Source organism: Oryzias melastigma, linkage group LG24 (assembly GCF_002922805.2).
Source record: "Oryzias melastigma strain HK-1 linkage group LG24, ASM292280v2, whole genome shotgun sequence".
NCBI classification, from domain to species: Eukaryota; Metazoa; Chordata; class Actinopteri; order Beloniformes; family Adrianichthyidae; genus Oryzias; species Oryzias melastigma.
The window spans coordinates 24,486,034-24,496,644 of record NC_050535.1 but is presented as its reverse complement, the minus strand read 5'-3'; the positions used below and the strand labels follow the sequence as shown (position 1 = coordinate 24,496,644).

General features: G+C 43.9%; 1 protein-coding gene across 3 annotated transcripts in view; it reads right to left on the bottom strand.

The window, feature by feature from the left end:
* cnksr3 (cnksr family member 3) overlaps positions 1-8,105 on the bottom strand; it is a 25,220-nt gene extending 17,115 nt beyond the window's left edge. Inside the window, exon 1 of one of the 3 annotated variants that reach the window (XM_024291580.2) lies at positions 7,878-8,105. In XM_024291580.2, coding sequence (XP_024147348.1) covers positions 7,878-7,929 — 52 coding nt within the window. In that variant the 5' untranslated portion in view covers positions 7,930-8,105. The remainder of the gene's footprint in view (positions 1-7,877) is intronic. The other 2 variants (XM_024291581.2, XM_024291579.2) reach the window with 2 other exon arrangements.
* Positions 8,106-10,611: the final 2,506 nt, after the last annotated feature.

The window sequence follows — 10,611 nt, the reverse complement described above, 5'->3', positions numbered from 1 at the left end:
AATAGATGTTAAGCTTGTCAGCTCTCTCTTCGTTTCCCTCCACATCCTGTGATCTCCTTCATTCCAGACCACACCTCCCTCATGTTGTTCTGCTGGAGTTTGGATTCCAGCTTCCTCTGAGTCTGCCGCTTGTACGAGTCTTCCCCTTGTACGACTCTTACCCTTGTAGGAGTCTTCCTCTCGTACGACTCTTCCTCTCGTACGACTCTTCCCCTTGTAGGAGTCTTCCTCTTGTACGAGTCTTCCCCTTGTACGAGTCTTCCTCTTGAACAAGTCTTTCTCTTCTACGAGTCTTCCCCTTGAACGAGTCCTCCTCTCGTACGAGTCTTCCTCTCGTACAAGCCTTCCTCTCGTACGAGTATTCCTCTCGTACAAGTCTTCCTCTCGTACGAGTATTCCTCTCGTACAAGTCTTCCTCTCGTACGAGTTTTCCTCTCATACGAGTCTTCCCCTTGTACGAGTCTTCCTCTCATACGAGTCTTCCCCTTGTACGAGTCTTCCTCTCGTACTAGTCTTCCCCTTGAACGAGTCCTCCCCTCATACGAGTCCTCCTCTCATACGAGTCTTCCCCTCGTGCGAGTCTTCCTCTCGTACGAGTCCTCCTCTCGTACGAGTCCTCCTCTCGTACCAGTCTTCCTCTCGTACGAGTCTTCCTCTCGTACGAGTCTTCCTCTCATACGAGTCTTCCCCTTGTACGAGTCTTCCTCTTGTACGAGTCTTCCTCTCGTACTAGTCTTCCTCTCGTACGAGTCTTCCTCTCGTACGAGTCTTCCTCTTGTACGAGTCTTCCTCTCGTACTAGTCTTCCTCTTGAACGAGTCTTCCTCTCGTACGAGTCTTCCTCTCGTACTAGTCTTCCTCTTGAGTCTTTACTCTCCCTCAGCTTGTCTCGTAGAAGATGCTGCACCCTCCTCAGCTCCTCCTTATCCCCAGACCTGAAGGCTTTCTTCTTCTTGTTCAGAAGAGTCTTCAGGTCACTGGTGATCCACAGCTTATTGTTTGGGAAACAATGGACCATTTTGGTGGGCATGACCGAGTCCTCACAGAATTTGATGTACTCAGTGATGCATTCCGTCATGCATTGATGTCATCCCCGTGTGGCTGGCAGAGAGTATCCCAGTCGGTGGACTCAAAACAGTCCTGGAGAGCGTCCTCAGCCTCCTGTGTCCATTTCCTCACCCTCCTTGTGGACACAGGCTGCCGGCGGACAGCAGGAACATATTGTGGTGTGAGCAGGACCAGATTATGATCTGACCTGACAGATCGACTTTAAATTCTCTTTGCTACAAGTTGGACTATTAGATATTAAGACTATTGCTTTATCCAGCCTCCCTGACCGTAACGTAAAATGAGGTTTGCATGTTCCTCTAAGCAGAGTCCTGGATGGATTTTTGTGTTTCCTGCAGCTGCTCTGCAGTTTTAAAGCTGAGAAGGTCCTCCTTCATCAGGTCATGTCCTCGAGTTCCTTACAGAAGTTGGACTTTAATGTTGATCTAGGACTTGTGTCTCTGCTCATGCTGGTGCTTCTTCAGATCTGACAGGGGCGTTATAGGGGAGGTTATTTATGTGCAAACTACTTCAGACGTGACTCACAAAACATCAATAATTAGACTTTTATGAGACAAAAGCAGATGTTAGCAATCCGGTTAAACCTCTAGTCAGCTGGCTAACATCCAATTACCTCTGTCTCCACTTTATCATCAAACCAGGACCTCAACAGACATATTGACAATGGGAACCTTTTCCTCAAGAAAAACTTTGCCTTAAGCCACACTGATCGCCTCACTCATGTCAAAGCACTCTTTGTGGCTCTGGTGTTACCTCCTCAATATGTGCAGCGGATGATCTTCATATTTCAGACCATTTTATCTTTTATTGTCCATGAAACTCCCTCAAATAATCTCATTTCAGGAGATTATTCTTGATGCCCTCTCTTCCTGCATTTCTTTCCCTGCCTCTGTGTCCTTTCCTTTCTCTGTAGAATAATGCTTTGACTTCTGTCCTGAATTACTGCTATTTTGATTTTCCACCTGACCCGTTGGTTTACCTCTGAACTCAACTGAATGAAAGCTTAATGTCATCAGCTGGAATGCAGAAAGCTCACCTCACCTCAGGTCTGCATCAGAACTCAACCCGCTTTCTGCTCTGGTCCTAGATCCTCTCTGTTAAATAATATATTCATGCCAGCAAACCCCTTCCATCTCACATTAACTAAAACAACTTATGCAATATGTTATTGTTTTTGAACGAAAAACGGTGGAAAAATCCTAAAGTAATCAACAATTTTGCTCTGTTCCCAAACTCCTCTCCATATCTGAACCTCCTTTGGATTCAAACGCTTTTCCAGTTTTCAAATTTAAGAAGTCACGACAAAACAAAAAAGTTGGACAAACCTAAATTTCCATGTTAAACTGTTAAAGTTGCATGTTAACTTTTGCTACCGTGACTGAATTCAATTTGAGACCTACAGCTCATTAGACCATGTAAACACACAAACTGAAGCCAGTGTCAACTGTAATAACATATCTTGAAGGTGTCCAAGCTTTGCTGCTAAAAGCAGAACTTGTGAAAGAGCTTTGAAGTCCAACACACGGCCTCAAACTGTGAAGCATTTGGTGTCTAGCAGACTCGTCAGCAAAAGGCCTGATCCTCTGAGCAGAGAAATCAGGCAGTGTGGGTGTTTGGATGCAACACATGTTTGTGCGGCAGCAGGGAGGAACCATCAACTCTTCCCTCTCCAGCCGCTCCGCTTGTTCCTGCTTGTTCTGAAGTTTTAGAAACTCTGACAGACTGCTTGCTGAGTGTGATTATGTAAGAAATGTACCCGGTTCAGGAGCTTTCAGCATGATTCACTGATCAATAAATCACATCTGTCAATAGAAACAGGTTGGAATTTGTTTTTCTTGATAAATTAAACCCTCCAAGTGTGTTGCTGTAATAGAGCTGAGTGATATTGGACTTCTGAGCAGAGACCACACACAACTGAAACCGCTAAGGCGGGTTGACCTGATAAGAGCCAACAAAGCTTCAAGGCTTTGCAGTTACCCGACATCCTCTGAATGAAACTGGACCGCCGCTTCTGTTTGTGTGAACTTTTTGTTTTCTTCAGTGGACTCCAGCAGCCTGCAGGGCAGGATGAGGAAGGTCAGCGTTGGGAGTGTGCGTCTGTATGGAACTGAACACTTCCAGACGTCGCTCAGACTATTCTTCTGCTTCTTTGAGCAGCTTGGCTCTTTCCAATATAAAATCATAAGATTTTATGAAGAGTGAAGTCTGTGGAACATTCGGATATCAGATCTTCTCAATGTTCTTCAGTTTCTATAAACTCCTTCATGGTTTCACATGTTCCAAAATTCCAGTATGAAAACATTCAACAGGTCTTACTTTCATTTGCTTTTTCCCCACTTCCGTGGCTTTTAATCTAATTAACAGTTTTAGGTTATCAGAAATGTTCAATAAAAGCTTCAAGTCCTAAAAATGTTCACTTTGAGTTAAGAACCTTGGCAAGCTTACAGCCATGAAGACAAAACTTTAAACCATTTTCACTTTTACCCCGCTTCAAAATCATTTTTGTTTTCCAGTCCTTCCAACCTTAGCTAAATGAGTTGGAGTCCCTGTGAATATGCTGACAGAGAGAACAATAGAATTCTGTCTGGGATGAATTCAGTTCCATTAGTTTACTTTGAGGACATTTAAACAGGATTGAATGTTGAGTATAAGAGCATTAGCGTCCCACTCGCTCTCTGGGGATGTGCTCCAGGAGAGAAGTAACTTTTCACCCACGAGTACAAGAGACAGCGTTAAGAAAAAATAGCCCGGACTCTAATAAACAAAGGTAAATTAGAGTTGTCGAATGAGTTTTTAACCCCAGTCCATGGATTTATCGTGAGTGTATAAGAGTGAACCAGGTCCAAGTCAGGAGGAGGTCCATCTCCACGGTGGCGTCTCTGAGCGTCTGTTTGCAGACGTCTGTGGACCTTTGCCCTCCTGTCCATCAGCCCTGGTGTGAACTGTGTGTTCAGAACAGAGAAGCAGCTCTGACAGAGAGAGTTTGGCTTGTTACTTCAATGACTAAACCCACAGGTCACTGCTTCACCGTGACAAACACACCGCAGTCTGCTCAAACACCCAGAGCAGAGACTTCATAAGGAACACATACTAGAGTCACAATCAAAGAGTAAATACCTAAAAAACAAAAACAAACAGCTTTTCCTGTTGAATAAACAACAACAGCAGATGGAGCCGACACTAAACAACAGCTGTCCTGTTTGTTCTCCTTTCAAACAGCAGAACAACAACAACCTCTGCTGAGACGGCTGCCGGAGCGCCTCACATTCCTTCCGTTCAAGAGTTTCAGACCGTTTCCAGATTGTTTACCATCCCTATCAATTTAGAAATAATTCCAAAATAAAAACATGACTTTAAAGAAATGGACTGGGAAAAAATTAGGATTTATCCTGACACAATGCAACATCAGATATAGGAAATGACATTTCTGTTCTTTTTCAAGCAGGACACTTTCTCTGGGTTGTGTTTGTAATAGAGAGTTCATCTCTGATACAAATACTTGATCATTAATTATTATTATATTTTAGACTCATTTTGCTTTCTATCTTTTGGACTGTTACAAATTAAAACTAACTTGTCATTGTGATCCTCCATCTACTTTCCTAACCTGCTAAATCCTTCCTGGGGTTGCTGGAGCCAATCCCTGTTACTGTTGGGTGAAGGTGGGGTACACCCTGGATCACAGACACACAGTCACTTGCATTCACAGCTAATGAGAACTTCAGGATAACCATTAACCTTTGAAACATGTTCTTGGACTGCGGGCGCTGCTGGAGTCCGTACATGCACGCGTGAAACATGAAATCTCCACACAGAAGGAACCAGCTGGGATTTGAACCAGGACCTTCAGGCTATGAGGCAGAAGGCCCCACGGCCACTACACCACCTCGAAGCCCTGATTGGAAGCAATAATGCACATATTTATGGAAGCAGTTTGTTTTAACGAGTGTTTCTCCTCCTGGATCCAGTCAAGCCTGAATTGATTCATTCACCATTTAGGCTCAAAGATACTTTCATTCAATCAGCAAGTTTCTTCTGGACTTTAAAAGACACGACCGTCACCCACAAGCTGTTCCTGTGTATAGTAAGAGGCATCGTAGAAAACGGGTTTTCTTTACATTAGAACAAACTGTCAAATGTTCCCTGAATTCTAACAGTCAGCATGGAGCTTGACTGCATGATAAATGCCAGCAGGCGATTTTCTAGAGAACCACTGAAAACATTTTGTTTCCTAAAATCTGACTGTATAAAGTCAATTCAATCTGACATTTTCTAAAGTAATATAGCTGATGTTTCAGTGTTAATGACCAACACTAAAGTTTCAATCTTAAGATATCGTCAGTGCCCATATTCGATTATGAAACCAGCACTAAGTCAGGCCATAAACATTAGGAGAGAAAGCTGTCCTCAGTTTAGGCCAAAGAAAGTCGATGTTTTTGTGCATTCCCGGGAAACAAAGCAACAGGAAGAGGCGCTCCGTGAAGCCAGCCCCACAGTTTCCTCTGATTCACCACAGATCCTGAGTTTCTGTGATAACACCGGATGCTGGGTGGGTGGGGTCACATTTCCCATCCACAGTTAAGGCCTCTGAGCTCTTCTTCAGGATAATCTTTATAGCTCAGAAGTAGCAGACACTGCACATGTCCCAGTGCAACCAACATCAGTGTCTCCAACAAGATGAAGATCCAGAAGGTTCAACCACAAGGATTAAACCTGGACAACAGCAAGACCTCAAACACTAAAAAAACACTCATCTGATGGGAATGAAACCATCATCACCACAGTACAGCCTGGACCTTCCCAGCTCTCCTGCTTCCAAACAGCCGTTAGCTTCATCCTCCAGCTGATTAGCATCATTAGGAATCTTTGTGGAACACAGACACTCAACAGAACAAGCATCCTGACAGGAGCCTGTTTGGCTGAAACAGCACTATATCTCAGAAGAAAGGGAAGAGGAGAGGTGGGAAAGAACTATTTCTAACTGCTGTGCTTTCTCTTCCAAACAGAAAACATTTATTTACTGCTGCTGATAGGCAGAGAGGCGGACAGAGACTTTTAACCCCAAATGGAGTCTGTTGTAGACACGACCAAAGTTTTACCCTGAAGGTTCAGAGGGGAGGGTCTCAGAGGAAGCCTCATTAGTGCTGGAAGGAGTTCAGAAAGGCTGATGTGTAGCATCACCTTCAGCGTTAGAGGAACGGAAAGACTGGGGGGAAAAGATGGATCAAGGAGCTATGTCCTCGTTTGTGCTTGACAACATCCTATTGTGAATCTATCGACACACTTCACTGCAGGCATCAGTGGCTCTCCACAATGATGGCTTATGTTGTCAATGACAACTGTGTGTGTCACATATCTCTAAAAACAGATTAAATCAATAATATCAGTTAATCGCACAGCTTTGAATTATAACCCCAGTGTGAAAAGTACCTTTAAATAGAAGTAACATTTAATGTAACAGATTATTGAAAAAAAAGAGTTAGAAGTACAGAAGAATATATAATATCTCTATCTTGAATTCAAATCCTTATTGAAGGCCAAAACAGACGTTGGAGGTTTTTGTGTCAGTTACACCTCAACCCTCTAATCCACGCAGTTTCCATTCTGATTTTATTGCTGGTGTATTTCTACTCTGCGTGTTCCTGCAGTCACAGGTTGCATTTGCAATTCTCCCTGTTTCTACAGATCTGCTCAGAAAAACAAAGCTCGACTCCCTTCTTCCAGTCTGTCAGGTCTGTAAGCAGCTGGCTGAAGTGAGCCGCACCTGTCAGAGCGAGAAATATGTGGATGTGTCTGAACATGCTCTCCTCAATCATCCACACACCTAATGAACTCAGCTGTTCACTTGTTTGAACAGTTTAGTGTTTAGGCCTGATCTGTTACACATTTTTAAAGTTGCTCCAGCAGAGCAGGCTGAGCAACAGCGACCAGCGCGGTCAGCCTCCGGGCCTCTGCGGCGTCCCACACACTCCGACAGATGTGAACCACAAACCTGTCTCTGCTCCACAGCCTCTTCAGCCACGATCTGAGCGAACAACTAGAAAAACCGTCACCGCCTCACTGTAAGTGCATGCAGGGCCTGCTGGAATGAATGCGCTCCACCACGGTTCGTTTATGGAGGCAGGTCATGGAAAGACTGAAGTTTGTGAGGAGGCTTTACGTTTCAGAATGCACAGGCCCGTCCACAGTTCTACCACCACCCAAGTCAAAACAGAGCTGAAGTCTTCACTTCCCTGCAGCCTCTGCAAACCCCACTGATGACCAGCACTGATCCAGAGCTGGAGATGAGAGCAGCAAGCAACAGGACAACATGAGGCCGGTAAACCAGAGAAGCTGCAGAGCAAACACCCACACAGTCCGGACTGGTGTTGGTGCATGTGTGGCTCACTTTCAACTGAAACTGGATCCAGAATAAATCCAACATGTCAACCGGCGCTGCTCATCTGACCTGCTGCAAACTCCCAGCAGCCCTAAGCTGAACCCTGGGGAGGAGCGACAGAGGTCCTCTGAGACTCCTCAGTTCTTCTAAACCCTCTTCACTCTCACTGGTCCACGCTGCTGTCTTCTCAGGAAGTTTTGGTTCAGCTGATGAACGTCCCTCAGCAGCTTCAACTCGCCCCATGCTCGTTGGTTTTGTGCTTCCCGCCCTCTGTCCGTCCCGTTCCGGGACTCAAACCCCGCATCCAGATCACCTGAACCCTTTACCTGATCACCTCACCGCTTTCAGCGGGAACGTCGCGGTTTCACTGCTGGGAATGTGCGGGTTTGACAAACTCTCGTCGGTGTCTGTGAGTCTCAGGTTACCCTCACCTGTCATCCAGTCCAGCACCTGCTGGGGGCTCCACGCACTGACGGTCTCCATGGTGATCCTCAGTTACCTGGTCGGCATTTATTTCCTTTGAAGCCCGGAGGGCGGGAAGCACGCGCGGTTAGTCCAACACTAACTAAAGTGTTGCAGTCAGACCGCCAGTAAAGTTTACCCTTACGAAGACCACGCCCCTCAGCTCATCTCCTCCAATCACGGTCATGTTGACATCACGTTTTAAAATGCCAAAAACTGGAAGATACGTCCAGTAATCGTTGTTCTTTAACTGTTTTTAGCCCTGTCTTTTTTCTATTTACATCACTTATCAGAGTTTTAGTTTAAAATATTAAGACTTTTTGTAATCTGATAGTGTGAACAGCTCAGAGAAGTCAGAGTCTCGGGTTTGCGTCAGTAGATCTCTGAATAAACTCATTACTCAGGGAGAAATAGACTCGCCCGATTTGTTCGTGATTCTTAATCCGGACATAACTGGATTCATAATTCTTTATTCGAGGGTATTTTTGGATTTGTGTGTGCGTAATTCTTGGTTCGTGAATACATTTGGACTTAATTATTGATTTATAACTCATCCAATTCAGTTTGGGCATGAGCAGGACTACAAAAATTACAAATTAGAAAAATAATATTTACACATGCATAAATTGAAAATGACGCACACATCTTTAAAATGTACCACGGATCACTTTTTACGCACACAGGAAACCGCAATACGCACAAATCTGAAATGAGACTCTACTATGGGGTGCCGTTTGTAAATCAGAAATGTACATTTTTTACATAAATGTTTTCAGATATTTAGCGTGTTTTAGGAGAAAAAAAACAGGTTTTGTTTTTCAAATGCATATTCGCACCCTGTAAATTAATATATTTATAAATGTTACATTTAAAAACTAAATATTTAGTTAACCAACTAAATATTTAATTTTAAGCTAAATATTTAGCCTACAAACTAAATATTTAAGCTTTGCATTAAATATTTAGTTTGTTTATTAAATATTTAAATCTAATCTAAATATTTATTTTTTCAAACTATACTCTACACTTCTCCAGGTGCACACACGATGCGTTCAAGAAAATGCTCTACAGGGTTTCATGGACGCACATCCAGTAGGTGTTGCACACACCTGATCATCGCCTCACACAAGTTAGTCACAGGGAGAAATTTCTTATTTTGGGTATTTACTGTTTAGCGTAAATGATATGTTTAAATGCTGCTAGAATGCTGGGAAATCAGAGTTTTCTTACCAGCTGCTTTGAACTTAGATTGTAAATAAATACTTGCTGGTGAAAACTTGACATTTTCCCACTTTTTGAAATACATATGTTTGATAAATAACATAAAAAGTCTAAATATGTAGTTTAAAAAACACTCAACACTAGGTTTCTCTATCCCTATTGCTGCGTCTTCCCTCCAGCGCCTTCACACACCTGGTTCACACTGGAGGCGAAGCGTCACGACGCAGCGCGGAGCTGAGTGCGCGCGGCGTCTGCTCTCTTCTGCAATTCACACCAGACCCGCATTTTCCCGCGATGGTCGACAGACGCCTCTTGCAAGAGCTTGTTTTGTTTTTGCCATCATGGGTAAATTAATATCCTACAAATATGACCCCACGATTCTGCTGTTCTCTCTTGTTGTTTAATGAACAGTAAAAATACAATAGAAGAAGATTCTCCTCCTGCTGTGCTTCGTGGTGCTTCCATGTCCAGTGCGAAGCAGGCTCAGCTGGGAGCTGGTGGTGCAAGGTCCTTCTCCACACCCACGAGCAGATAGAGTTGATCAGCCCTATGTCCGCACCACTCCTTGGGCGCTCCCTCGCAGATTTCCCTTTCCTTGTACAGCAGGACATATGCTTTTGTTCGGGCGGCAGTGGCTCAGGTGGTAGAGCGGGTCGGCCAATGAACTTGCCTCCAGTGTGGCTCCACTGGTGTGTGAATGCGTATGAATGTTCCGGTGATGGTCAGAGGGGCCGTAGGTGTGTACTGGCAGCCACGCCTCTGTCAGCCTGCCCCAGGGCAGCTGTGGCTACAGTAGTAGCTTACTGTCACCAAGTATGAATGAGGTGTGAATGAATAATGGATACACAATGTAAGCGCTTTGAGCGTCTGGAAAAGCGCAGATAAATCTAATCCATTATTATTATTATTATTATTATATGACTGCACCAACTACCACCACCTTCATCTGGTTAAATCTGACCTTGAAGCAGATTGTGAAGCGCCACAGGGTTCTATCTTCATATTTACATGCTGACACTTGAAGTTGTCTCTGGGAGACACTGCATACATTTTATGCAGATGACAGACATTTGCTTTTCCTCCTGATAACACGTTTTAACTGAATAGTAGGATAAAGGTTTGGATTCAGAGAATTTCTAGTTCTGTCTGGACAAAACGTTGATTGATGGATGGCCCTTTTGCTGTGAGGGAGAGGGCCAGATTAAAGCTTCTCAGTGAGAATATAAATGTTTTTGACACAGTCCTGGAGTGCTTTTGGATTTAGAATTGGCTTTAAAGCTCACACCAACAACATCATGTTTCCTTCCAAACATTATCCAAGACAGAGCCAGAACAGATGATTGCAACATTCTTCTTTATGGTCTGAATAGGAAGACAAACTTGGTGCAGAACTCAAAGCACGTCTTTTTACCAGGACTAGAAAGATAAATCTTGTTAATGTTTCTGCTTAGATTTCCAGTCAGTTTTTGCATCAAATTTAAG